The sequence below is a fragment of the Engraulis encrasicolus genome, chromosome 24 (genome assembly GCF_034702125.1).
Source record: "Engraulis encrasicolus isolate BLACKSEA-1 chromosome 24, IST_EnEncr_1.0, whole genome shotgun sequence".
NCBI lineage: Eukaryota > Metazoa > Chordata > Actinopteri > Clupeiformes > Engraulidae > Engraulis > Engraulis encrasicolus.
The window spans coordinates 16,816,028-16,843,527 of record NC_085880.1 but is presented as its reverse complement, the minus strand read 5'-3'; the positions used below and the strand labels follow the sequence as shown (position 1 = coordinate 16,843,527).

At 44.8% G+C, this 27,500-nt stretch overlaps 1 protein-coding gene across 1 annotated transcript in view; it reads left to right on the top strand.

Annotated features, from left to right (window-relative positions):
• khdrbs2 (KH domain containing, RNA binding, signal transduction associated 2) overlaps positions 1 to 27,500 on the top strand; it is a 122,971-nt gene that overhangs the window by 38,668 nt on the left and 56,803 nt on the right. Inside the window, exon 3 of the mRNA XM_063192270.1 lies at positions 13,495 to 13,611. Coding sequence (XP_063048340.1) covers positions 13,495 to 13,611 — 117 coding nt within the window. The remainder of the gene's footprint in view (positions 1 to 13,494; positions 13,612 to 27,500) is intronic.

Sequence of the window (27,500 nt, the reverse complement as noted above, 5' to 3'; positions counted from 1 at the left end):
CTACGGTTCTTTTTTTTTAGTTCATGATAAATGGTGCACTGGGAATATTATACAATATTTATATAACTGCAGTTATAAAGTGATGATGCACAAGTTGAATTTGACGTTTTGCATGTGTCTGAGAACTGCCTCTTGTGCTTGAACTTAAACTGTCGTCAGCTGATGTGTGCTGTCTGAGTGTTCCAAATGCCCTCTTTCAATTGGCTAATAGAATTGGACTTATTCACTAAATATCCTACATATGGTTTGTATAGGCTTATAATGTGAAAATGGTGTGATTTTAATGGTGTCATCCTCTGACTCCGCTAATGTTTTAATCAGAGAGACTGGATAAGATACTCCTAGAATCTCTGTTTAACATATTTTTCTGGGCAGTACATGAATTGCGGTTTGCCACGGATTGCACGGTTTGGTTCGGTATGTGTGTGAATTGTACGGTTTCGGTTTTCGGTGCGGTTTGTACCATCCCTAGTGTGTTCCATGTTACATTTTCAACAAGGTTATTTATGTGCCTGCGAACAAAGTGGAGATAATGGGCTTTTCGGGGAGCTGTGTGCAAGATAAGCTAATAAAGCTTAGTCAAGCTAACTGTTTGGCCGTAGGAGGGGTGGGGTATCGTCCTGTGGGGAATATGAACTACCCTCCCCTCAGGACTCATTTCAAACAGCATGGAGCTGATCATCTGCCTGCGGAAAATAAACCCTAAATTTGCCCGCCTAATCATTGGAAAACAATCACTGGTTTGTATCTAGCCAGCCAGAGTGACAACGACGTGATAGTCAAGGCGGCTCTGATTGAATGAATGAATGAATGACAGCAGAATGGAATGTCACAATCAATGGTAGCCTTACAAGTGGAAATTGAAACGCCAGACAAGATTATGAGAATACAAAATTGATTTTTTGATGTGATCAGATCATTGCCTGTCCCGCTGCTGCTGTTGCTGATAGCAGCCCCTGGATGTGAAGAGAGTTAGGTGGGCTGTAAAACAGGCCTGGACTGGTCATCTGGCATACAGGGCATTTTCCCGGTGTGGCAGACACCCTTCAAGACCCAATGCTGTTGTATTGTTGTTGTTTTTCCATAGGGACTGGAGCAGTTCCACCGTCAAAATAGATAAAGATGAGAGAAAGTCCGCTTCAAAACAGGATTTTCTACTCCCACTTTTGAAAAAAAAGTTTTTACTTCCACTTTTGAAGCAGACTTTTTCTCATCTTCATTTGGTCATTTGGTTGTCCTGCTCCCAGGTCAGACATTTTTTTTGATGTCCAGGCCTCAAACTACTCCACCTTAGGGATGCACCGATACCACTTTTTTGAAAACCGATACAAGTATGAGTATATTAATGCGTGTACTTGCCGATACCGAGTACCGATACCGATACCTTTTACCACCATAATACAATGAAAATAAATGCATGGCCTTGTTTTTTCCACCTGTGATATTTTTATTGTCCATTTCCATGTAGATTTAAATATTAGTAAATGTTGGAGGTGGCACAATTTTTCCATGCTGCTTTCAAGTCCACAGAACGTGACAAGATCTTGCATTGTTTTTGTGTAATAGCAGTATCGCTCCTGGTATCTGCAAGTGCTTGACGAGTACGAGTACGAGTATAATGAGCAGTATCGGGTGCCGATACCAAGACCAGTATCGTATCGGTGCATCCCTACTCCACCCTCAAACTAGATAATAAACTGAGCTGGATAAAGAACAGTATATGAAAGCGGTCTGTGTGTGTGTTAGGAGCCATGTCCAGATGCCCAGGCAGGCCATTGTTTGACTGACACCAGCCCGGGCCTGGCCGTGAAGTTTGAGAGACTACACCAGAGAGAGAGAGAGGGGGAGAGGAAGAACAGGGGCTGGGGGCAGGAATGCTGACAGCTTTTGGTTGGCCCAGGACAAAGTAATCTAAAAGGGCCCCCTACCCAAAACATGCAATGCAATGGGGACCCATTTCTGGGCCCCCTATCTACCTGGGCCCTGGACAACGTACCCCTTTGTCCCCCCTGTCGGCAGGGCTGGTTGCAGATAGCAGGTGATTTTATTTGTGCGCATAACACCCCCACTAACCTGCTTGCCTGAGCTCGTGGCCCATAGGTAGCCTTAATGTCCTGTTTGTTTACCCAACATCTGTGCCATTCTCCCCCCCTGGGCCACAGCTTAATGTGGCTTTATTAATGCAGGAGATTCATCACAGGCTTATACTGCTGTTGTCTGTCTGTCTACCTCCCTGCCTGCTTGTCTCCCTGCCTGCTTGTCTCCCTGCCTGCTTGTCTCCCTGCTTGTCTCCCTGCCTGTTTGTCTCCCTGCCTCCCTGTCTGCCTGCCTGCCTGTCTTTCTGCCTGCCTCCCTGCCTGCCCGCCTGTCTGTCTTCCTCTATGCCTGTCTCCCTGCGTCCCTCCCTGCCTGCCTGCCTGTCTGTCTCCCTGCCTGTCTGTCTGCCTGCCTGTCTGTCTGCCCGCCTGCCTCCCTCCCTCCCTGCTTGCCTGTGTGCGTTCCTGCTCGCCCGCCTGCCTCACTGACATCCTTCATTTCAGTCTGCCACTGAGACAGCCAGCTAGCTACAGATAGAATGCCACCAGCTACAAACTACCGCTGCTCCTTCACACAACACACACACACACACACACACACACACACACACACACACACACACACACACACACACACACACACACACACACACACACACACACACACACACACACACACACACACACACACACACACACACACTCTCAAACACACACACACACTCTGTCTCTCTCTCTCACACACACACACACACACACACACACACACACACACACACACATGCACCATGTACCATACGGTACACACACGATCGCATGTGCACATGTACGCTTACATGTACGCGCTTACAGTACATACAGTACCATACACACACGTACACACACGAGCATGAGCATACACGTACATAAATATAGGTGCACACAAATACACACACATAAAAAACACATGTATTTGTATGCACTGCACAGACAGATGCCAACATGTCATGCCTTCACATTCAGAGGCATACACAGACACACATGCACAGGCACATATTTGCATGCATAGCACAAATGTGTACACACAGATCAGACTCACAGATCACACACACACACACACACACACACACACACACACACACACACACACACACACACACACACACACACACACACACACACACACACACACACACACACACACACACACACACACAATCCTTTACTTCATTTTATATCAAGGTTTCGATGCCATTGACAAAAAAAGTCCATTGAGAAAGATATGTAGCAAGCTTGCATTTGCAGTCAAGGACTGGAAGACTATGTTCCATTCATTGATTTACTGCCATTGCTTCAATTTCTTTGACCAATGATATGCTATACATTCTTGCGTTGAACATACAGCAGGATTACTGTGTAGCAGTGGTATACAGTAGTCTATTTTTTATGGTGGGTATACTGTATATTTGAGCATTTTTTGAGATGGATATTCAAATGATGACATATTGGGTTGTAACTATTCTGCTCTCCCCTGCTAGGATTATATAATAGTGGTGATAGTCGATAAAGTTACTCTACTCTACTACTAGTCTAGTTATTGTGGTGATAGTGTCTATCCTTATCTAGGCTATCCTGATCTCTGCTGACTATCCTGACGTCTTCTGGTTCTACCCAGAATCAGCACTAAGCGTGGGGAGGCTGCTTTTAGTTTTTATGCTGTACAACTCTGGAACCATGCCGCTTCCTGATGATATCAAAAGTGCCCCAACAATACAGTGTTTTAAAACTAAACTAAAGACTAAACTGTTTACAGATGCCTTCTCTTAGATATTTGATGGGTTTTATGTTTTTGTTGTTCTTTATGTTCTTCTTGTTTTTATCCTTGCCTCTTTTATCTTGTTTTTATCTACCTTGCCTTGTGCTTTTATCATCTTTTACTGCACGCCTTGCGTTGCTATTGTTTTTATGCTTTTATGCTTTTATTTTTCTCTCTTCTCTCTTGTTTTCTGATTTTTTGTCACTGCACAGCACATTGAATTACTCTGTGTATCAAATGTGCGTTAGAAATAAAATTGCCTTGCCTTGCCTTCTCTGTTAGAACCGTATAGTGGTGGTATATTGTCCATCTCATTGAGCACTGCTGGTGGTAGCTGACTGAAGAGTGGTAGACTGGTCGTGGCTATCCTGATCTGCCCTGCCCTGCCTTCCTCTTCTCTGCTCTGCCCAGCTACAGCCCCCATGCCTCTGCACTACACTAAGTCCCTTTCAACAGCACAAAAAAAAAGAAAAGAAAAAAGAGTAATGCCTCTGTTTTGTGGCAGTCTTCAGGCAGGGCTTGTCTCTTACGGCCATTAGAGGACAGACCTTTGCCACCACACATTATCCCCACACATCAGCCAGGGGAGTCTGCTCTGCGCTGCTCTGCACTGCTTTCCTCTCTTCGCCACACAGTAACAAAACACAGTGCTAATTCAAACACAGTGTTAATTCAACACTTAGAGAGTACTCTGAGATGAAATAGACTCTATAATGTGTCAAATAGACTCTCTGAGTGTTTTTATTCACATTTACACTGCAGCATTTACTTTGCAGTAGCCCAGCTCAGTGATGTGGCTGCCTTTTCGCAAGGCTGGCTGGATGGCTGCCGGGCTAGATACTGTAGCTGTTGATTCAAAACAGTAAAAAATCATAGTGTTAAGTCAAACACAATGTTAATTCGACACTTGGAGAGTACTCTGGGAATAAATAGACACTAGAAGGTGTTAAATGAGTCTGAGTGAATTATTGTTGAATTAACATTGCAAATTATACTTTACAGTAGCCCGGCTCAGTGATGTGGCTGCCTTGTCATATGGCTGGCTGCCTGGCTGGATGGCTAATTCAACACGTAGAGAGTAGAGATTAAACTCTAGAAGGTGTTAAATGGACTCTCTGAGTGTTGATTTAGCATTGCAAATTTTACTTTGCAGTATCCCAGCTCAGTGATGTGCCTGCCTTTTCGCATGGCTGGCTGGCTGCCTGGCTGGATGCTGCCGGGCTGGATGGATGTTAATTCAACACTTAGAGAGTACTCTGGGAATAAATAGACACTAGAAGGTGTTAAATGAGCTGTCCGAGTGAATTATTGTTATTATCATCTCTGAGCTGGGCTACTGTAAAGTAGCCTATATTTTGCAGGGTTAATTTAACTCTCGGAGAGTCCATTTCACATCTTCTATTTAATGCCAGAGTACTCTCCAAGTGTTGAATTAACATTATGTTTTGTTACTTTACCGTAGCCCAGCTCAGTGATGTGGCTGCCGTTTTGCATGGCTGCCTTGTCACATGGCTGGCTGCCTACCTGCCTGGATGGCCACCTGTCCAGTCGCCTGCATGGCTGCTCATCTCTGTGTCTTATCTCTTACTTCAGCACAGTGCAGTGCAGCTAATGCATGGGGAAAGCACAGGGCTTTGGTCGCGGCTTTATGTCCACTATTTGGACTTAGGACAAAAATCCCCCCTGGGAGGGCGTTCAGGTGAGACGTTTTTAGTGTTTAGTGTGTGTGTGTGTGTGTGTGTGTGTGTGTGTGTGTGTGTGTGTGTGTGTGTGTGTGTGTGTGTGTGTGTGTGTGTGTGTGTGTGTGTGTGTGTGTGTGTGTGTGTGTGTGTGTGTGTCTGTGTGTGTCTGTGTGTCTGTGTGTGTCTGTGTGTGTGGTGTGCCTGGAAAAGGTTATCCGTGGCTTTGGTATATCAAACACTTTTAAACTCATCGAATCATTCCCCATTTATTGGTGGCTGGTGTTTATGAAGGCTAGGGTAATTCCACTGCCCTTTTCCAAATGCCAGTGCCTCAGCAGCCGCGCCGCTGTGCACTAAATTAAGTTACAATGCTCGACTCGGCTGTAAATTTTGAAAGTACTGCTGATATCAGCGTTGCAATTAGTTGGGATCTTTAATCGAAACACAAAGAAGGCAGTTTAAGTGAGTTATAGTCATTATAGGAGACGCAGAGCTGAATGAAAAACAGCACCGGAGTCCCTCATAAAACGCGAAACACGATTCTTTCTTCCTCCTCTCCTCTGTCAATGAAGAGATTATTTTACTACGTCTTCGCTGGCATTTCCTTTGTCACAATTGAGACCTTGACAAATGGTATTCAGATGAGCCTGAGCGGCGGTATCCGTTCAGCATTGCATTGTCTCTGATTGAGGTGATAAAGTGTCGGAAGCCGTGCAGTGGCGGCGGTGCCCCACCGCACACCAACCCCCCTTTCATCACGGCTGCCTCACCCAGGACCCGGCCCCATACGTCTCACTATTTACCGCGGCCAAGATGAATGGTAACGCACAAAGGAAACGCTCCAAATTGCAAGCGTTCATGTATTACACTCAAAGGAGGTCACATTCAAGTCTAATATGCTCTCGATTGTGTTGAGGAGTGCGGCTGCTCGCAGGAGGAGCACACATGGAGGGGCATCCTTTGCAGAGGCGGACTTTCCATCAGGAAAACCTAGGCAATTGCCTAGGGCCCGACCGGATCTGTCCTCCTCCAGAGGGGCCCCAACTATCACACCAGTCGTGGCAAGCACAAAAAAAAGTAGGCTTAATTTGTCACTTAATTATCTTAATTTGTCACTTACAGGGTGTGAATTAATCAAAGATTTATATGAGACAAAACTTAAAGGTACACTGTGCAGGAAATGGTCATAAAGGGTACTTCAACTATGCTGCTCATTGAAACTGGGCTGCCTATTGCCAAATTTGATATTTAAATGAAAGTGTACTAAGTAATAAACAAATATTTTCTAGTATGGTCCAAGTAGAGTCATTTTTGCAGCTAAAAAATGCTACTGTTGAAAATTCAAAATGGCGCACCATAGAGAAGATCCCCCTTTTCGTGTATGAAAAGAGCAATTTTTCCAGTCATGATGAATACTTAGAATTTGGTGGTGGTGGTAAGTATTCATGGAAAAGGTAACATTAGAGAGTGGGCAGCATGAATTCTGGAAATAAACATCTAAAAATCTCACACAGTGTCCCTTTAAATGGCACCAAACACAGCATTTTCTGTCTATATAATGACTTTTGTGGGCCCCATTCTTATATTTCGCCTAGGGCCCCAAAATGGCTAGATCTGCCTCTGATCATTTGTATCACAGGAGGAGCACATGTGGAGGGGGCATCATTTGTATCACAGGCGGGTGGCCCCTGGGAGCATGGCAGCAGGTGAGGGACACAGACCGAACAGACCCCCCCCCCCCCACACACACTTACTCCGCCCCACCCCCCACCCTCCTCCTGGCTGCCATGCCCCCCCCCCTCTTTGTAACCCAAGTGGCACATTAACATGTAGATTGCAGGTAAAGGCAATTTGAAAGGAGTGCCGCTCAATCAGAAAATGTGCTGAACGCTGAGCTCTTGTGACAGAAACATCATTTGTGTGTGACGGGTAGATCATTTTGGAGGTGTTCCTTTGATGTGGCGCCGCGCTCTTGCGGTACGGGGAGATAAAATAGCAGGTTAGCTATTGGTGTGTGTGTCACAAGGAAGAGGGAAGCCATTCGTGCAGACGTGCTGTATTCTCTTCTGGCCTGGATCTGCACTCCCCTAGTAGTAGTCTATAGCAAGCAGAATACACCAAATATAATGAGCTATTGCAGACTCTTTATAATTCAACACATACGTGCCCTATATTATACCAGTTACATAATATATTATTATGGAATTTCAGCTATTTATCAAGAGCTGGCACTAGATTAGGGGGAAAAAAATACTTGAGATATTTATGATCAACTTGTTATATAAGAGATAAGAGAGACATGTTATACGGTATTGTACGTATACTGTATTCATGTATTCAATATATGTACTGCTGAAACGAGCACAAATGCCTTTTGCTGTCATTATTTATAAACGTGAACTATACATACAGTACAATAAAACTGGAATCACTGCAACATCAGTCTATCTACAGAAACGGAAAAGAAAAAAATGTAAAAATAAAATTGCATAGCAGTTGTCAGTAAATACACTATAGTGAAGTATGTGTATAAAAGGCAGTAGATGAAGCATAATCCAGTTGTGTACGTCCAGTTGTGTGATAGTATTACTTTCGATAACAGGGTGCTTGCTTGGGGCATGGTGAAATTGGCAACTTTCTATAGCAGGGTGCTTTGAGCATGGTGGCATTGGCTAGTACAATATTTGCTTTAGTATTTTCAATAATAGGCTGGTAGGGGTATGATGGCATTGGCTAGTATTTACTATAGCAGAGTGCTGAGGACATGGTGGCATTGGCAGCTTGCTATAGCAGGATGCTGGGGGCATGGTTGCATTGGCTAGTATTTGTTAGGGGTGTACTGTAAATCACAGCCTCCATGATAATACGAATCTATTCAATTTCTTGGTTCGATTTGTTTGGGACATGATCGAAGGGAGCGATTCGATGATTTCAGATATTTAAGAATGCCCCACGATACGATATGATTCCATTTGATTCGATTTTTTTCCAAATACTTTCCCACTTCTATTATGTTATGGAGCTAGGGCATTGGGCAGGGGCCAGCGAATCGATTATTTTCTATGCTTTTCAATTGTCGGCCGTAGGATCGATGCATCGATACATATCCATTATTGTTTACACACCTAGTATTTGCTATAATAGGATGGTGGTGGCATGGTGGCATTTTCTAGTATTTTCTATAGCAAGGTGCTAGGGTCATGGTGCCATTGGCGTGTATTTGTTATAACTGGGTGCTCAGAGCATGGTGGCATTGGCTAGTATTTGCTATAACAGGCTGCTGGGGACATGGTAACATTGGCTAGTATTTTCTATAGCAGGGTGCTCAGAGCATGGTGGCATTGGCAAGTATTTGCTATAGCAGGGTGCTTGGAGCGTGGTGGAATTGGCTATTTGCTATAACAGGATGCTGGGGACATGGTGGCATTGGATATTACGGTATTCGCTTTAGTATTTACTATAGCAGGGTGCTCAGAGCATTGTGGCATCAGCAAGTTAGTCTATTTGCTAGAACAGGGTGCTTGGTTGGAGCATGGTGACATTGGCTAGTATTTTCTATAGCAGGGTGCTAGGGGCATGCCATGGTGGCATTGGCTAGTATATGTGCTATAACTGTGTGCCGGGGACATGGTGACATGGGTTGCCAGAGCTGGGAATGCAGCGGCTCCGTCAACGGAAGCCATCGCTCAGAAGAGAGGAAGAGGAGCCGGTATGCTGGAGAGCCCCAGAGATGACCTGAATCAAATTAACCACGTCAATGAGCAAATGGTTTCTAATGGATTCCTACAAGGCTCCTGTCTGCCACAAAAGCCTGAGCAGAGCGAGCGGAGGGAGCGGAGAGGAGAGCGGGGCACAAATGGAGCGCTTTAGTGGTCTGATAGGAGGAGCCCTGTGGACGCACTGCTGCCAACACATTGACAGATTAATCAATCAGTGTGATCGGGATTGCTCACCCGCATACGCACGTGTGTACCCACACACACGCGCGCACGCAAACACACGCCCACGCACACACAGACACACACACACACAACACACACACAGAGGCTAGTCGCTCATGTGGTAACTCAGGCCTGAAAAAGTCATTTATTCGACCACTTACCCCAGTTACACGGTACAAGGAGTAATCCACAACCCAGTAGAAGCAGTCAAAACACAGAACATTCGATGGACTCGATTGACAGTGCCTTATAGCAGTGGTTCCCAACCTATGGGTTGGGACCCAACCTATGGGTCGCCAAAGATCCACAGAGGGTCACGAAGCCCTCTTGATTTTATGGGGTTTAATTTTAATACCATATAGCCTATGTTGAATAAATGGGTTTATGTAGCGTTGGGTCACAAAAGCTTACAATGGTAAAAAAAATATGGGTCCCTGAAGAAAAAAGGTTGGGGACCACTGCCTTATAGATCTGAGGGGTATACTAAGAAGCTGGTTCAGGAGTATAGGATAAGTTAAGAGGCAAATCATCTAATAGAAGAGCCTGAGGTATGGTCTTCATCATAACACCTCCTTTATCTTGTGACAAAGCCTTAAGGTCCAAATGTCTCCTGTTTTAGACATGTGTCAAATTTGCAGCAACTACAACATCCAACCTACAGTAATATCAAATAGTTTGAAGGCCTCTTTCTCAGTTTCCATGTTGGTGTAGTTACTGCACTTTGCCTTTGTTAGTGCAGTATGGATGAATGCAAGGCAGGGCAGGACAGTTGTCTGCATGATCTGCTCTAGTGCCAGCATTGTGAGCCATGGATGTGTGTGTAGGGCCAGTGTCAGTTTTTTCAAGCCTTTATTATGAGACAGGGCAGTGAAGGACAGACAGGAGTTAGGAGGAGAGATGGGGAAGGACTGACAAAGGACCCGGACCGGGAATCGAACCGGGGTCCGCCGCGTAGCAGACGAGTGCCCTACCGTTAGGCCACGGTGGGGCCGCTTTAACTGCATGTGGCATGTGATGGCCACACTGTGTGCAGAGTCGGCCAAGTATCTGTTTCGACTGCATGTGGTGCATGAGGGCCCCCCTGTGGGCCGTGGCTGTGTGCAAGACCGGGCAGGTGTCTGTTTCGACTGCACGAGGTGCATGATTTTCACGCCGTGCGGCATGGGAAGCCTCATGTGGGTCTGAGGCGTGTCTTTCACTTCACTGCAGGAAAGGAGTTGACCTGCGTCATTTCAAAGCTCATTTAACAGTGAAGCGAGCACCACGGCTCCCTAATAAAAGGCCTGAATTGGCCACCGCGGAGGAGGTGGAGGAGGCTGCCCAGGGACGCCAGACATTCATTAGCTTAATGAAAACAGGCCACTTCTGCCACCGCCACCAAACCGTCATTGGCACTGCCATCACTACAACTGCTGCTGCCACCACTGCCACCACAGGAGTCTGGCGAGGGCCTCTCCTCTCCTCTCCTCTCCTCTCCTCTCCCCTCCCCTCCTCTCCTCTCCCCTCCTCTCCTCTCCTCTCCTCTCCTCTCCTCTCTTCTCCTCTCCTCTCCTCTCCGCTCTCCTCACTCTGCCCCCTCCTCTCCTCTCCTCTCCTCTCCTCTCCTCTCCTCTCCCCTCTCCTCTCCTCTCCTCACTCTGCCCCCTCCTCTCCTCTCCTCTCCTCTCCTCTCTTCTCCTCTCCTCACTCTGCCCCCTCCTCTCCTCTCCACTCCTCTCCTCTCTTCTCCTCTCCTCACTCTGCCCCCTCCTCTCCTCTCCTCTCCTCACTCTGCTCGCTCCGCTCCTCTCCTCTCCTCTCTCTCTGCCCCTCCCCCCCTCATCACTCCTCTCCCCTCTCCTCTCTGCCCCTCTCCTCTCCTCTCTCTGCTCCTCTCCTCTCCTCACTCTGCCCCCTCCTCTCCTCTCCTCTCCTCTCCTCTGTGCCTGGGCAGAGGAGGCCATCTGTTGCAGGGCCCTCAGCCAGCTGCAGGATATTCCTGTCAAACGGAGCCTGCAGGAGGGGGGCAAACACCGCTGGGTACCGCAACCTGAGGCAGAACACATTGGTGTGGAGGAGGAGTGGAAGGGAAAGGAGAGAGAGAGAGAGAGAGAGAGAGAGAGAGAGAGAGAGAGAGAGAGAGAGAGAGAGAGAGAGAGAGAGAGAGAGAGAGAGAGAGAGAGAGAAAAAAAATTAAGAACACAGAGAGATAATTAGAAAGAGACAGAGAGAGAATTAGAAAGAGACAGAGAGAGTGAAAGAGAGAGAGACAGAGAGAGAGAAAAGAAGAGGGAGAGAGAGACTCGCAAAGAGAATGATAGAGAGAGAGCAAGTAAGACATATCACTATGAACACAGTGAGAGACAGAGCCAAGGAGAGAGAGAAAGAGAGACATAGAGAGAAAGAGAGACATAGAGAGGAGAGCCACAGTAGATGATACGAGCCAATCATTGTGGCGTGCAGTGCTGATGCATCCAGTAGAAGAGATTTAAAAATGATTTAAAACTCAACATAACAGATTAATTTCTTTGATAATGCATCTTGTCACAATTCTGCAATTTTTGACTTTTGGCCAATCGGGGGCCCACTGGCAGGTAAGGGTCCCTAGGCTGCAGCCATATCTAGCCTGTGCATTATTCTGGCCCTGTTTGTAGAGTGGCATTTGGGTTTTAGCTCCTACTGGGGAGCAGGTTTTGATGTGCACAAAGATAAGCACAGCACATGGCATGTGTGAATGGTGTGCTATCACCCTTCACTTCTCTGCGCGAGTTGAGAAGCAATTTTGACATGTTACCATGTGTGGAGACGGTGAGACGGTAATAGGTGTTTAATGTCCCATTTCTGAGGAAAAATTCTGAAAGAAATTGGAACCATTTGAGAGATTGGTGATATGACTGAAAGCAGGAAATATGGAAGGTGTGTACTGTACCAGGCGGCCTCATCATGCCCACAGACACAATCTCCTGTCTTTGGAAAGCATTGATTTCCAAAGGCTTCCACCAGTGAAAATACCAAAATACCTACCCATCAAAACTGAGAGCAATTTTGTAATTCAAGCAGCCGAGTCTATACCTTCTAGCTTGCCTGTAGATTTATTCCATGTCCCCACAGTGACTTGACATTTGTCCGTTGCAGTTGTTGACAAAACGAGGACACCAGCAACATGCTGCTTTTCCAAAAGGTGAAAGATGGCCGTGCCAAAACGAGCATTGACTCTCTCCCCCCTCCCCCCTAAAAAAGGCCCACTATCGTTAAAAAACACCCCAAAAAAACAAGATGAGCTTGAAAGCAATAGAGCGACTCACTCGTCGTGACAACAACCCGAAGTAGGCAGATAAATAAGATGTCAGCCACCTCTAATCTTAACAACCACGCAGCCGCAACAGGCCTGCAAATGTCAGCGGGAGCCCCTCGGGCAGGCTGCTTGATTGCTCATCATCTGGACAGTATTACTTGGATTCCCGCGAGACGCAAAGTCATTATTCTGCACTTCATCCAGCCGCTGACCCTTGGACCGTTCCCAAGAACTTGTCTGTGTCTGGCATCCGAGCGGAGCGGAGCGGAGCTGCCGTATGCATCTATCGGAGGAGCGAGAGAGGGTGAAACGTCTCGAGACGAGAAGAGTGAGTGACGTTTCCCAACCGACTTCTGAGATGGTGGCCGTGTCTTCAGTGAATTACAGCAGCACAGATGAACGATTTCCAGGTTACACCATTACAGGCGGAAACTACAAACAAAATGAAAACGTTGCAAGACACAGAAAGGAGAAGTGAGAGTAAGAATAAAAGGGTCATTGGGAGGGGATTGAAAGAAGTGAGCTTAGTTTTGCTTGGCCGTGCAGAAAACGATAGTGCTCAGGTGTCTGTTGACTGTTAGGCCTACTCATTCCTGCTACCATTTTTTTGTATGTTTGTCTTTCACTTCACCAAGACATGTTTTCTTAATTATTTCACTGTTGTGTTTGAAAGTAAATAATTCATTGTCTAAAAGGTGAACAGGCAGGCTGGCTGGCAAGCCAACAACCAACATTACATTTTCTCCCCTTTTTCTCTGTTTTTCAGTTTAATTTTGTTGGGAAGCTGCTGGGGCCTCGAGGCAATTCCATGAAGAGATTACAGGAGGAGACAGGAGCGAAGATGTCTATACTGGGGAAGGGCTCGATGCGGGACAAAGGCAAGGTATGTATGATGACATCGCTTTAATCTCTCTCTCAAGATCTCCTTTGTGGTTTGATTGCTCAACTTTAATGTGATATATTCGCCTCTTTAAAACAGACAGGCCCAGTGGATTATCTTAGCACGGTGTCTGTGTTTATGTTGTCTTCGCCGCTAATCCTGATCTGCGGTCTGCATGGTGATATACTAAAAGTCAGGCGTCAGAACTGAAAATGTGGTTTCACACTTTAACTGTGAATGTCTTGTTTTTTACGTAGCTATTCATTTGAACGGCATGTCGCTGCTTCAGAAAATTTGTTGAAGATTAACAGTAATTGTGACACATTTGTGCATAGCTATACAGACAAATGGTGTCTTGCTGGTAAATCCAAATCCCAGTTCAAATGTTTTATTTGAGTATAACCCTTTGAGATAAGCCAGGGTTCTGCTGAACTATCTGTACAATAGTAAAGGGGTGCATTTCTCAAAACTGAAGTTGCTGACTATGTTAGCTGCTTTGTAAGTTGCAGTGCAACCATTGGCAACTACATACGTAGCTAATTGGCCTTTCTAAAAACACAACCATGTAGAGGAGGGATGGGCAAATGGAGGCTCGGGGGCCACATGCCTCCTCACTCGGTGTGGCGCTTAAAACAGACCCATACAGAGGGGAGAGTTGCGCGATTGGAGGACCAGGAATTAAATTGCAGCCCCGCCTTTCAACGAGATAAGGTCGTGCCTAAAGTGTCTGTCTTTCCACAGACTCAACATAGAACCACCACATTAACAGCCAAAAATAAGGACTAACGAACTATACTGCGGGGTAATCAGCACAAATATGCAAACTATCAACTGTCTCGGTGGTGATAATCACAACAGTTTTACCATCTGTAATGTTTATCTGAAGTTATTACTACGAACAGCAAGTCTTGTCATATTCCCTGCATTGCATCGCATCTCATTTGCTGTGTGCTACGCCCACTTCTAGGCACTAACATTCGCAACGCTTAAGCAGTTCTGAGACGCTAAACAGCTAATTTTGCTAATGCGGAAGTCGGCCCTAGGACACAGTGGAGATCGCCCGACTCTCCCCTCTGTATGGCTCTGAGTTAAAACTGTTGGCCGATTGTGAACACTCCCATTCCTTCCAAACAATATCGGCAGTCAGTGAGCAAACAACTGCACCTCGAACTCTGCGAGATGCAGTCCGATCCGTGGTCATGTGGCCCTCTGATGGTGGCGATGAAAAAAGTCTGGGCCTCCTTATCATGAAAGTTGTCCATCCCTACTGTAGAGGAAGGTGTGCTTGTAGTGAAAGCGTGAAGTGAAAGTGAAAGCCCATTGGGAAACTCCAACTCCCATTGTCATTGTGACACAGCACTCCACAGCACACAAGTGAACACTGCACACTGCACACAATGAAATTGCATTTATGCCTCACCCGTGCAAGGGGGCAGCCCTCAGTGGCGCCCCATGGGGAGCAGTGCGGTGGGACGGTACCATGCTCAGGGTACCTCAGTCATGGAGGAGGATGGGGGAGAGCACTGGTTGATTACTCCTCCCACCAACCTGACGGTTCGGGAGTCGAACCGGCAACCTCTGGGATGCAAGTCTGACACCCTAACCGCTCACACATGACTGCCCTTGTAGTCCTGTAGAGTTGTAGAAGAGGGTGTGCAGTATTGTAGACCTGTAGTGGCTGTGCTTTACAGAGAGTGTACTTTACTCTACTGGAAAGTGTGCTTGACATTACTGTAGTGGAGGGTGTGCTTTATTGCAGTGGAGGATGTACTTTACTACCCAGGCTCCTTCGTTCGGTGCAGTGACGCAACACCTTCGGCTCAGCTACACATGCTCAGGCAAACTGTTCGTTCACGTACATTCGGGTTCCCTCTACAGCGGGAACTCCACCCACTTTGTCAGGAACTAATCAACTTTGAGCATTTCCAACCGTCTTGGTAGAGGTGTGATCAAGGTAGTGACGTTGATTAAGCAGAGAGGTTCTATTGGGACTAAGAAATGTTTGTTTTAAACTGTTAAACTCAGCCTGTTCTGCCCTCGACCAGTAGCAAACCAAGGGAGGTGGGTCAACCATGCCGTTTAAGAATGTTAGTTGTTATGCTCTTGGTCAGACCAAGTCTCGAAGAGATTTGAACGTCATGAAAATCAGGCTTGCACTTTACTGTAGTGGAGGATGTGCTTTACTCTAGTGGAAGGTGGTGTGCTTTAAATTATTGTAGTGGAGGATGTGCTTTATTGTAGTGGAGGGTGTCCTTTACTCTAGTGGACGATGTACTTTATTGTAGTGGAGGATGGTGTGCTTTATTGTAGTGGAGGATGGTGTGCTTTATTGTAGTGGAGGATGGTGTGCTTTATTGTAGTGGAGGATGGTGTACTTTATTGTAGCGGAGGCTGAGCAGACTCTCCGTAAAGCATGCTTTACGGAGAGTCTGCTTTCCTGTAGTGGAGGATGTGCTTTCCTGTAGTGGAGGGTGTACTTTACTCTAGTGGAGGGTAGGGCAGCACGGTTATGGAAAAAAAATCATAATCACGATTATTTGGGTCAAAATCATAATCACGATTATTAATCACGATTATTGATTTTTTTCTGATTTAAAAAAAATGATAACAAAAAAATATAACCAAGATTGAATAATATACAGGATGAGGAAAATGAAATGAATTGTAATAATTATGTGAAAGGCAATAGCATGAAACTTAGGTGAACAGATTTCTGGCCAGAAACACCAGCCTGTCAATATGTTCTGGCTTCAAGGACGCTCTCGAAGGTAGGTCACTATTGCCACGATTAAATCCCGATTGAAATCACGATTTCGATATCACAATTATGACACGATTTTCGATTACTTTCGATTAATTGTGCAGCCCTAGTAGAGGGTGTACTTGACTGTAGTGGAGGCTGTGCTTTACGGAGAGTGTGCTTTACTCTAGTGGAAGGTGGTGTGCTTTAAAGGGACACTGTGTGAGATTTTTAGTTGTTTATTTCCAGAATTCATGTTACCCATTCACTAATGTTACCTTTTTCATGAATACTTACCACCACCATCAAATTCTAAGTATTCATTATGACTGGAAAAATTGCATTTTTCATACATGAAAAGGGGGATCTTCTCCATGGTCCGCCATTTTGAATTTCCAAAAATAGCCATGTTTAGCTTCAAAAATGACTCTACTTGGACCATACTAGAAAATATTTGTTTATTACTTAGTAAACTTTCATGTAAAGATCAAATTTGGCAATAGGCAGCCCAGTTTCAATGAGCAGCATAGTTGCAGTACCTTGTTTGACCATTTCCTGCACAGTGTCCCTTTAAATTATTGTAGTGGAAGGTGTGCTTTATTGTAGCGGAGGATGTGCTTTATTGTAGTGGAGGATGTGCTTGTCGTCCTGAAGACGTGTAATGGAGGGTCTGACCTGTAATGTCACTCAACGCACGATTCTGTTCATATCACGATTTTTGACCTACGGTTCGATACACCCCCCGATTTTTAAAATGTATGTTTTTAAAATGTATGATGAAGCTTGGAAGCACCATCATGTCAAGTGGTTGTTTTCTGGACTGAAGGGTAACAGAACTTTGAAAGGCCGTATCACAATACTCTTGCGTGACTCTGCGTATCATGATTTCACGATTCGATGCAATATTGTTACAGCCCTACTGACCTGTAGTGGAGGGTGTACTTGTAGAACTGTAACCGGCAACTCTAGTTGCATCAATGGCTTGTATTCAAATGCAAGAATATTCTAAAGAAAAGCAAAAACTGACAATTATGTTCGGGCGTTTACGAACCTAATAAAACTCTGGCTTGCAGAAGGTCTAACTGGATCGTGATTTGGGAAAACTTCTAGACACCGTAGCCAGTGAGCAAAAAAGTTAACGTCAAGTCCCGGTGTGCTTGTAGACATGGGGTGCACTTATCAAAAGCGTATTTGTTAGTCAGTTAGAAACTTGGGTAGTTGTCAATGGGAAATTGCATTGCAAACAACAAAATAGCTAACATAATTAGCAACTATGATTTTGAGAAATGCACCCCTGTAGGTAGAGCAGGATGTGCTTTATTGAAGTTGGAGGGGGGGGGCGCTGCTAGACAGGATCAATACTTCTGAAATGCATGGTGACATTCTAATATGGCCAGCAAGGCATTGGGACCGCTGCAGTCAATTCACATTAGAGAGGGATTTACCAGGTCACGACCTGACATTCACTCCAAGGATTTTTTTCTTCTTCTTTTTTTCCTCGTCCTCCTCGTTCTTTTTGGCAGGTGTCAATCTTCAGAGTGTGGATTTGCACTTTAACTTGAAAGGCTCTGGCCCCTGTGATGCCTTAGCCAATACTGAGTAGGCCTGACATTGCCACTGAACGCAGTCGTGTGAATGAAAAGTGAGAGAACAAAGCGGCATGAATGTAGATATTATCGCACTGTGTGGGTACAATGAGAAAGAGGCCTTGTCTGTACATCAACGCTGAGAATCGACTATTAAAGAAATTTTCCTCGCCAACACAGTCTCAGACTCTCTCTCACGCTCTCTCTCTCTCTTCCCCCCTCTCTCTCTCTCTCTCTTTCTCTATCTCTCTCTGTCTCTCTCTCTCTCTCTCTCTCTCTCTCTCTCTCTCTCTCTGTCTCTCTCTCTCTCTCTCTCTCTCTCTCTCTCTCTCTCTCTCTCTCTCTCACACACACAAACCTCTTTCTCATTCTCCTCTCTGCCACACTTTTCTTTCTATCTGTCGCTCATTCATTCTTTCTCTCTCCTTCTTTCTGTTTCACTCTTTCATGTGCTTGCACACACACAGGCAAGCAATACTTATTACTGACCCAGCCAATTCATCCAGTTGACGGGTGATCCTTATGTAGCCGGTGCTGCAGGGCTCTGAACATGAGCTCACCGCCAGGCCAAGACAAAAGAACATGCCTCCCTCCATGGGGCCAGTGGTCATTACCGCCAGCCCTGATGTACCTACTGTAGTTATTCTTTTGCTATACATAACCATTGTAGCCTCATTGTGTTGTAGTGGGGGGTTAGAAGGCTGGCTCTGATGTATGTACTGTAGTTATTCTTTCAATGCTTTTATTATGCTATACCACAACTATAGGGCTGAAATGATACACTCAACTCAGGATTCAGTTCGTTTTATGATTTTTGATCTACGGTTCACCCCACAATTTTTAAAATCTTTTTGATGATCGTTTATAGGTGGGATAGGTAACAAGAGGCTACAAGTTTTTTTCGTAAAGTTAAAAAATATATTAATGATATTAATTTGAAGCTTGGAAGCACTATCACATCATATCATGTGGTTGTTTTCTGGGCTGAAGGCTGAAGGGTAACACAACTATGAAAAGCGTATCACAATACTGCCTTCTTGCGTCACGATACAGTATTGTGTCGGTGTGTATCACATTTTTTCAGTTCGATACAATATCGTTACAGCCCTAACCACAACCATTGTAGCCTTATTCTGTTGTAGTTGGAGGCTAGAAGGCTTTCTGCTTTAGATATATATCCAGATGAAGGCTGGTCGAAGGCAGGGAAGCTGCTCAATCAAGTTGCCGTTAATCATTGTGGATTTATTGTGCTTTTGTTGAATGGTAGCATTGTTCAAACCTGACCCCTTCTTTGAGCTGACAATTTCCTTTAGCTAGTTTTGTTTTCTGAGGATGGAATTCTTTCTTTTTTAAATTTTTTTTTTTACTTCTGTTTGTTTATAGAAATACTACGGGAAACCTAACTAATCCATAGACTAGGTTCTCTCTTTTCAGCACCTTTTACAAGAGAGGTGTTTTTTTAAAACCACAGTGTTGAAATTACACTAGCCTTCCATCAGCACCAAAGTGAAGCTCTGGATCTCTGAAAGAGTAATTTCTCAGGACAATGAGAGAAAAGTGTGTGTCAACAGAAAGTGTGTGTCTGTTATTTTCTATTGTATTGAGCAGATTCACAGCTGGGAAGGCAGTGCAGCGGTGAGTGAAAAGCAATGTCTGAACCCGGGGAAGAAATATTCTCATGCACCGCCTGGCCTCCGCTGGGGAAGGCTTTGGCAAGTGACAGGGCATCGCTCACCTTTATTGTCTGTTTGTTTGCCTGTTTTTTTATGTGATCACTTTCAGAAATTATTTAATTATTTTTTGTCGTTTTTGCTGTGCCAGCCATAGTTGTTTTATGATTCCTTAGATTCATCCCTTGCATTATTCAATCATTTTTTTCCAGAGAATACTGTAGGTTAGGCAAATAGCCTTGTGGCGTGGTTAGCTTAAACAGGTGAAGCCACTCTTTACTGTTAGTTGGAGGAACTTGGGGCCCGGTCTCAGGGGTGCCGACACGGGGGGACAAAGGTGACAGTTGTCACGGGCCCTGGGAGAGAGGGGACCCATAATTGGTTCCACATTACATTGAATGTATTGGGTTGGGGGGCCCTTTCAGACGACTTTGTCCTGGGCCCAGCAAAAGCTGTCAGCGGCCCTGCCCGGTCTGGTCCTCATTCAGCAATGGTAGAGCAAACTGCTTTGTGCTGTGTGTCGTCAGTTTGGACACCACGCAGCTTCTGTTGGTTGAACTGGAGGTAGTGTTTCCAGATGTGTCTGATCATATGCCGCCCAAAAGGTTCTCAAAAAACGCCAAGAGGCGCTAAATTCCGCCCAATTTCAACAAATTGCATTGATTTCTATGGGCATAAAACTACACCAAAAAATGTCAAATGGCCGTTTTTCCCCGTTTTTACCTGCAGACAGCCACCCCAAGCAGCCCAATTGGGCGGGTAACCGCGCAATCTGCCAACACTGGCTGGAGGTAGTCGGGCTAACATGCTGTGTATTGTGCAGAAGATGGCTTAGCATGCTGTGTATTTTGGGGTGGTAGATGGCCTATAGCATGCTGTGTGTATTGTGGAAGAGATGAATAGGTGTTGCACAATGACCTGCTCTAAGAAGACCTGCATGGAATCTTCTATTTTCTAGTGTGTCTAGTGTTTTCTAGTGTTTCTAGAGTGTCTGGAGGAGTTGTTAAGTAATTGAGTAATGATTTCAGGTGACAAGATTTGTCGCTTTTGGAGTTGATATTCCTGCCAAAAAAAACCCATCTCATTCTGTTACCTGTTCACCTGACTTGGGTGCATTTCTTTTCCTCCCGACCTTTGTAATGTGTAAGAAAATTTTCGGACGGCTATGGCCAGACTAGTAATGGTGTTTGGAAAGGAAATGTCTCACTTGTTGTGATCACACATGAACGCAAACACACAAAAACATGCACAGCCAGTTTTCTGTCAAAGAAGCCGTTTGAAGATGACGGTGTGTATCTCAGCATGTCAGCAAGGCTCAAGGTTGTGACACACAATTCCTCCCCTCTCTCTGGAATTAAGGGTGCTTTGCTGAAATGAATAGAAAGTGCGCATTTATTTCCTATTTGTCAGGTTTTTTCTTTCTTTTTTGAAGATGATATTCCTGCCAAAAATCATCTCGTTCTAATAGGACTTGGCAGACACTATGTAGCGTACCCAAGAGCAGGGGCTTCTTTTTAATAGGTGTTTGCCTGATTAATTCCCAGCCTTCCTTTGCTTTCCCCACAGGCTGCTGCTGGTTGCAGAATTCACTTGTCACTTGTTAGCAACCCTTCTTTCTCTCTCTCTCTCTCTCTCTCTCTCTCTCTCTCCCTATCTCTCTCTTTCTCTCTCTCTCTCTCTCTCCCTATCTCTCTCTCTCTCTCTCTCTCTCTCTCTCTCTCTCTCTCTCTCTCTCTCTCTCTCTCTCCCTCTCTCTACTTCTCTTGCATCTTCATTTGGACTGCCTTTTGTTGTTTTGAGACCCGTCTTCTCAATGTGTCTGCATTCATAGGATACAATGTCATTACGAGAAGGTGGGTATACATACACTAATCTAATGCTCTTATGAAGTTGGACGAGGAGGGCGGGGGGGGGCTCAACATTTGCTTGTTTACTGCAACCACTCGGCTGTGCAAGTTCATTGTTGTGAATTGTAAATGTGCATATATTTGCATGGGCAATAAGCTGTGGGGTTTGGGGAGACGCTCTGTTTCTCTCTCTTGCCCTGGCTCCGGCGCTGGCTCTGGTTCTAGCTCTCAGAGTTGAGCTGAGTTGAGTAGAGTTGGATTCCATTATGTATCGTCTTGAGCAGAGGCTGCAGGGGGAAAAGGAGGATGTTGACAGCCTCAGTTGGGCTTGGTGAGACTGTGTCATGTTTCATTGAGCAGCTGGTCAATATATGGTGCCTGTCATTTAGGTGACCTTACACACTTATACTGTAGACCTGCACACACGCACGCACGCATGCACACACACACACACACACACATACAACCAAACAGAAAACAAGGGCTGTATGCCATGAAGCAAGGAAAAGCCACCACGCTTCAGTACAGTGCTTAGCTTGTGTGGAAGAGAATGCTTGCCGTGAACAAATATGTGTCATGACTGATTAGGGTCTCCATGTTTCCCCATCTAAGCGCTACATACATCTTTACCGTCTACACTTTCTGCCCCTAGCAAAGTTGTGCTAGTGGGTTGAGGGGCATTTTTTATGCTCCTGGCAACTGTAGGTTTATTTAAAAAATATATATATTTTTGTGAGGCTTTTTGGGCTTTATTTGAGACAGGACAGTGACAGAGGGACAAGAAATGAGTGGGGAGAGAAAGACGAGGAAGGACTGGTAAGGGCCGGAATCGAACCCAGGTTGCCGGCATAGTAAGTGCCCTACTGGTAGCGCACGGTAGGACCACAACGGCAGGTTTAAAGCGCATTTTCATTCAATCAGAGACATACTTGTTTTGCTGTGCATTTGTCAGTAGTTCTCCTGTGATTTCCTTGATTGTTTTATGATAAATTATGAACAGTTGTTCTCTAACATTGAATGATTTGCTGTAACTTAACAGAAATAGGTGTAGCTCAGTAAGTCACGATGACTAGATGCACTAGATAAATGATAACAGAAAATATTGAGTAATGATAGTGAACAATAAAACAGCATCGCTACTCAAAAGATCTGGGCACTAGATTTTACTGGATATCAAGGCTTCAATACCACCAGCCTGTCACTTTATTTTTTGAGCTTTTTATGTCTTTTTTCTTTTTAAAATCTTTTTATGGGCTTTTTATGCCTTTATTGACAGGAGAGTATGATTTGGAGAGAGAGATGGGGGAGGACTGAGAAACAACCCCGACTGTACTCACACCGGGGTCCCCATGGGCATGCAAGCCCAAATGTAGGGGGGTTTAGCTTGATGCGCCACAGCACCCCCCTGCTTTTTATGCTTTTATTTGATATTGACAGTAAAGAGATGACAGCAAATTGTTGGAAGTGAGAGATAGGGAAATCACCTCGGGCGAGAATTGAATCCGGGTCCCAGGCGTAACATTGCGGTGCCTTAGCCGTTTAACCCACAGCCAAGGCCACCAGCCTCTCACTTACTGCCAACAACATCTATGGCTTTGTAGCACCCAAGAGTGACTCAGGCATACAATACGTAGAAGGACTGGTTGTTTAAATGCGTTCTTCACAGCAGTTCTTTTGAAGCACACACGTCAACAACAGTGAGCACTCTGCACTGGCGCAGAACGGCTTCAACTTGTGTGTTAGAAGTCATCTGTAAAAGCAGCCAAACAGCTGCCAACAAAGCCAGCAACAAAAGTTCTGCTAACAGGCATCAAGGCACCAGACAGAATGTTAAAGCTTTCATATGTGATTCAGGAAAAAAAGAGAGAACAGTCTTAGAAAGTCTGCCCTAGTTTTAAACACTTTTGTAGCCTCAAGGTTTTTCTTCTGTACTGAAGATGTGTTCACACATCACCATCAGAGTACTGCCCCGCCCTACAGGTAGAACAGGAGCAGTGTTTGTTTGCAGTTTCTTTGTCAAACATGTCAACACTGATAAGTCTTTATTTGGCACTGAAGTGGTTGGCTCAATGCTTGTGCTTTGAAATACTCTAGCACATTGAAGTCGTAATAATTTGAATCAAGAAATGAGTTGTTTAAAGAACTCCATATCCAGAGTATATACTTAACAGCTTACTTAACCCTCACACAATAGAGCAGTGTATGCATTGTTACCCACATTGTTGCATTGTGTCTAACTAGTAATATAACAAGAGGAGTAAAATAAACAGCAATAATTTTTATTGTTACCTCCGCCAAGGAGGTTATGTATTCGGTCCCGTCGTTTAATCTGTTTGTCTGTCTGTTTTTCTGTCTGTCAGCTGGATAACTCAAAAAGATATGAACGGATTTTGATGAAACTTGGAGTTGTTGGAAATGACAAAAGGAACAAGTGATTACATTTTGTTGGTGATCCGGATCATAATCCAGATCCAGGATTTTTTTTTTTTGAAGATTACATTCCAGTTTCTAATTCCACAAAAACAAGGCAGAAAGACTTGAAAAAAAATGAGGGTGTAACATGGTCAAATGTTCTATCAAACAGCTTCCTTGGCAGAGGTCTCTCTAAGTGCATTTCCAGTTTAATATTGTTATTATTTTGTCATATCTTAAGTATTTGAAAAACCATCTAGCACAGTCGTCAGCGAAGTGTAAGGTCACAAGCACAAGTTGAGGAAGGGAGTTCGGATATTGGAATGGACCCCATGTCATGTCAAAGCGCTTCCTGCTTGCCGTCCTGATTGGTTGGTGATGAGGCCAGAGGAGGGGCATAGCGTGGGGGCTGGGTTATTATTGGGCTCGTTCGTGATGAAGCAGTGCTGCTTTTGCTAGGCAGCGGGCATGCGCACTTTTCCAGTTTGATGCATTCTGGTTAGAATTTTCTAACCACAATGCATCAAACTGGTAAAGTGCACATGCTCGTTTGCTCGTTGCAAAACCAGCACTGCTTCGTCACGAACTAGCCTATTGGCTGGTGAAGAGGCCAGAGGAGGGGCATAGCGTGAGGGCTGTCTCCAGTTTTTTGCTGAGTGCAGCCCCAGTCGATCGTGTGTGCTGTAAACATATTGATGAAAAGCCTGCCAACTCAGGCACAGCACAAGGTTAAGCAATCTCATAGTGGTCACTTCCGACACACCAGATTTGAGTGCTGGTTTCCCACAGTCTGGTGGATTTGTGTTACTAAAGTATTTTTAAAGCATTTTGAATGGTGATAATTATGCTATAATACTGCTTTATTTTTGTAGTTGATGTCTTTTAACAATGTATGTACTTCTGTTTGCCATTATTACGTTTATATAATTGCCAAAATAATGTAAGGATGTTCGTAGTACAACCCTGGAACATTTTACATTGCATAGACTGTGTGAGGGAATTATGCAAGGAGCGTTGTGTTTGGGAGGCAAGGGCCGGCCGACCTCTAATAGGTATGTATGGTGTCTTACGCAAAATCGCTCATTACACAGTTCACTGTTCACACCTCCTCCAACTTATCCATCAGAGTTCCCTTATTACAGTAATTGAAGTGGTCTTTTGGACAGTGTGAGAAATGGGCTTTGAGGGCCAGGAAGAGGTGTCCTTTTTCATAGGCGTTAAGCCACCGTGGTGTTTGTGACTCGGTGAGGTGAGGTGATGTGAGGTGAGGTGAGGAGGAGAGGAGAGCAGAGGAGAGGAGATGGGGAAAAGGAGGAGAGATGAGGGGAGGAGAGGAGAGGAGAGGTGAGGAGAGGAGAGGAGAGGAAATGGGAAAAGGAGGAGACAAGTGTGGTGACGTGAGGAGAGGAGAGGTGTGATGAGGTGAGAGGAGATAAGGTGAGGTGAGGTGAGGAGGATACTAGAGGTGAGGAGAGCAGAGGAGAGTTGGTCAGGAGAGGAGATGAGAGGTGAGGAGATGAGAGGTGAGGAGATGAGAGGAGATGAGAGGAGAGGAGAGGAGAGGAGAGGAGAGGTGTCTTTCTGAGGAGAGATGAGATAAGGTGAGGAGGGGAGAGGAAGGGAGAGGTAATGTGAGGTGTGGTGAGGAGAGGAGAGGAGAGGTGATGGTGGTGAGTAGGTAAGGAGGTGCTAAGGTGAGGGAGGTGTGTGTGAGAGATGAGGAGCTGATGAGGCCTAGCTGAAGTTACAGGCCCTAATAAAATGCCTGATGGGACTTTGGTCTTTTCCAATGCATTACATCTTGGAAGTGTATATGGCCCAGTAACCGTCTCCTCTGCTTATGGGTTGTGTTATTATGTAATGGAGGTTCATCTACCAATTTTAGAGTTACATCGTAACCTCTTGATCTATGTTGCTGTTCCCCCCCTTAAAGACACAAACGGATGTAACCATAACTATGGGTATATTTTCCTTATGTTGTCAGTACAATTTTATTATTTTTATTTATTGAGGAAAAAATAAACTCAAGAAGTCATAAATTCCTATTATACACATACTGTAAATTAAAATAGGCAATAGACCTTGTCAACAGACAAGTTGTGAATAAAACAACTGCGTGTTGTTGTTTTTTTGACACTGTGCCAACAGAGGCCATGCATCATCTGCAACCATGGCTTATTTACAATATTTGCCGTCTCCAGAGCTTTCACGTTCTTAATTATTCATTAGGCCTTTTAGAAATGAGCCCAGATGTTGGAGTCAGAGAAAAACATGCAGACCATTTTGCATGTGAGTGATGAGACTGGGGAGCGAGGTGACGTGTCCTCGCATGGTGATATACATTCGTCTGGGGGATATTAGACATCCTCGTTTCTGATTGGCTGTCAGGTGTTCCTACATTTGTACAGTGAGGCATCAGCAGAGGAAGGTGGAATTGGAGCGTTTGGGCACTGTTGCACATCACTGCTCTTGAGTCTTTGGTGGTTGCCATGGCTGTTATGGTAAACAATGTCCAGTCAAAACACTCCATACACACTGTATACTTGAGCAGATAATCAGACAAGGCAACAGATAAGCAAAATGCAAAATCACATTACATTACACATACTAGCTAACGCAAAAAAAATCCAAAGCAACTTACAGTTCTCAGTACAGGGTATTGGTTACAATCCTTAACCACTTCGCCATGGCTTCCCAAAATAAATACACTCAGTCCAGGTAAGTTGTGAAAAGCCCACCTGGAAAACTCTCATTGTCATTGCGACACAGAACTTGCGACATTGCTACACAGAACTCCACAGCACACAGGGCTCACTACACACAACAAAATTGCATTTACGCCTCACCCTGGCCGTGCAAGGGGGCTGCCACAAAAGGCACCCCAAGGCAGCAGTCAGGTGGGATGGTACTGAATATGTGTAGTACCATAACACTATAGCAGACTTTGAGATTGGCTGCTGTGGCTGATTTTTGAAGTGTATATCGAATTCAATTTAATTCAATTCAATTCAATTCCAGTTTTGAACATGGTCCCAAAACACTTTACAAGCAAAAGTAGTAGTCCATCATATCACATCACGACAAAGTAGAAGAAAGGGCAGGCACTAGAGATGGGATTTATGGCTCTTTGACGGGATCCGGATCTTAGTGGCTCGTTCCTTTCAAAGAGCCGTTCAAAAAACTGGCTCTTTTGGCTCTTTTTTAATTATTTCTTCAGTGTTTAGAGTGTAATATTTTGACTCCACCTCAAGGTGATTTTGTTCAAACAACAACTGATTATTCTCCTGCTTCTAAAGACCGTTTTTGCCACTCTTTAAGGCCAACAATTGTGTTTTTTCCCCAAATTGAATTACTCTGGTCGAGGTCACGTGCTTAAAATGAATGAAAAATGAACGAAATAACAGTCGAGTGGCTCCCACAGCTGTGATCCGGTTCCCATCGTTCACTTCAGGGAGCTGTTCAAAAGAACCGGCTCGTTCGTGAACAACACACCTCTAGCAGGCACATAAAATAAGCCCAGCACAAATGGCACAGGATTTTAATCACAGTAAAAGAAAAACTGGTGGAATTTTCACTTTAAGAATCAATATTGTATTGTTTCTTGTATGTTTTGAAGAACAAGAAGCTTGTTGAACTG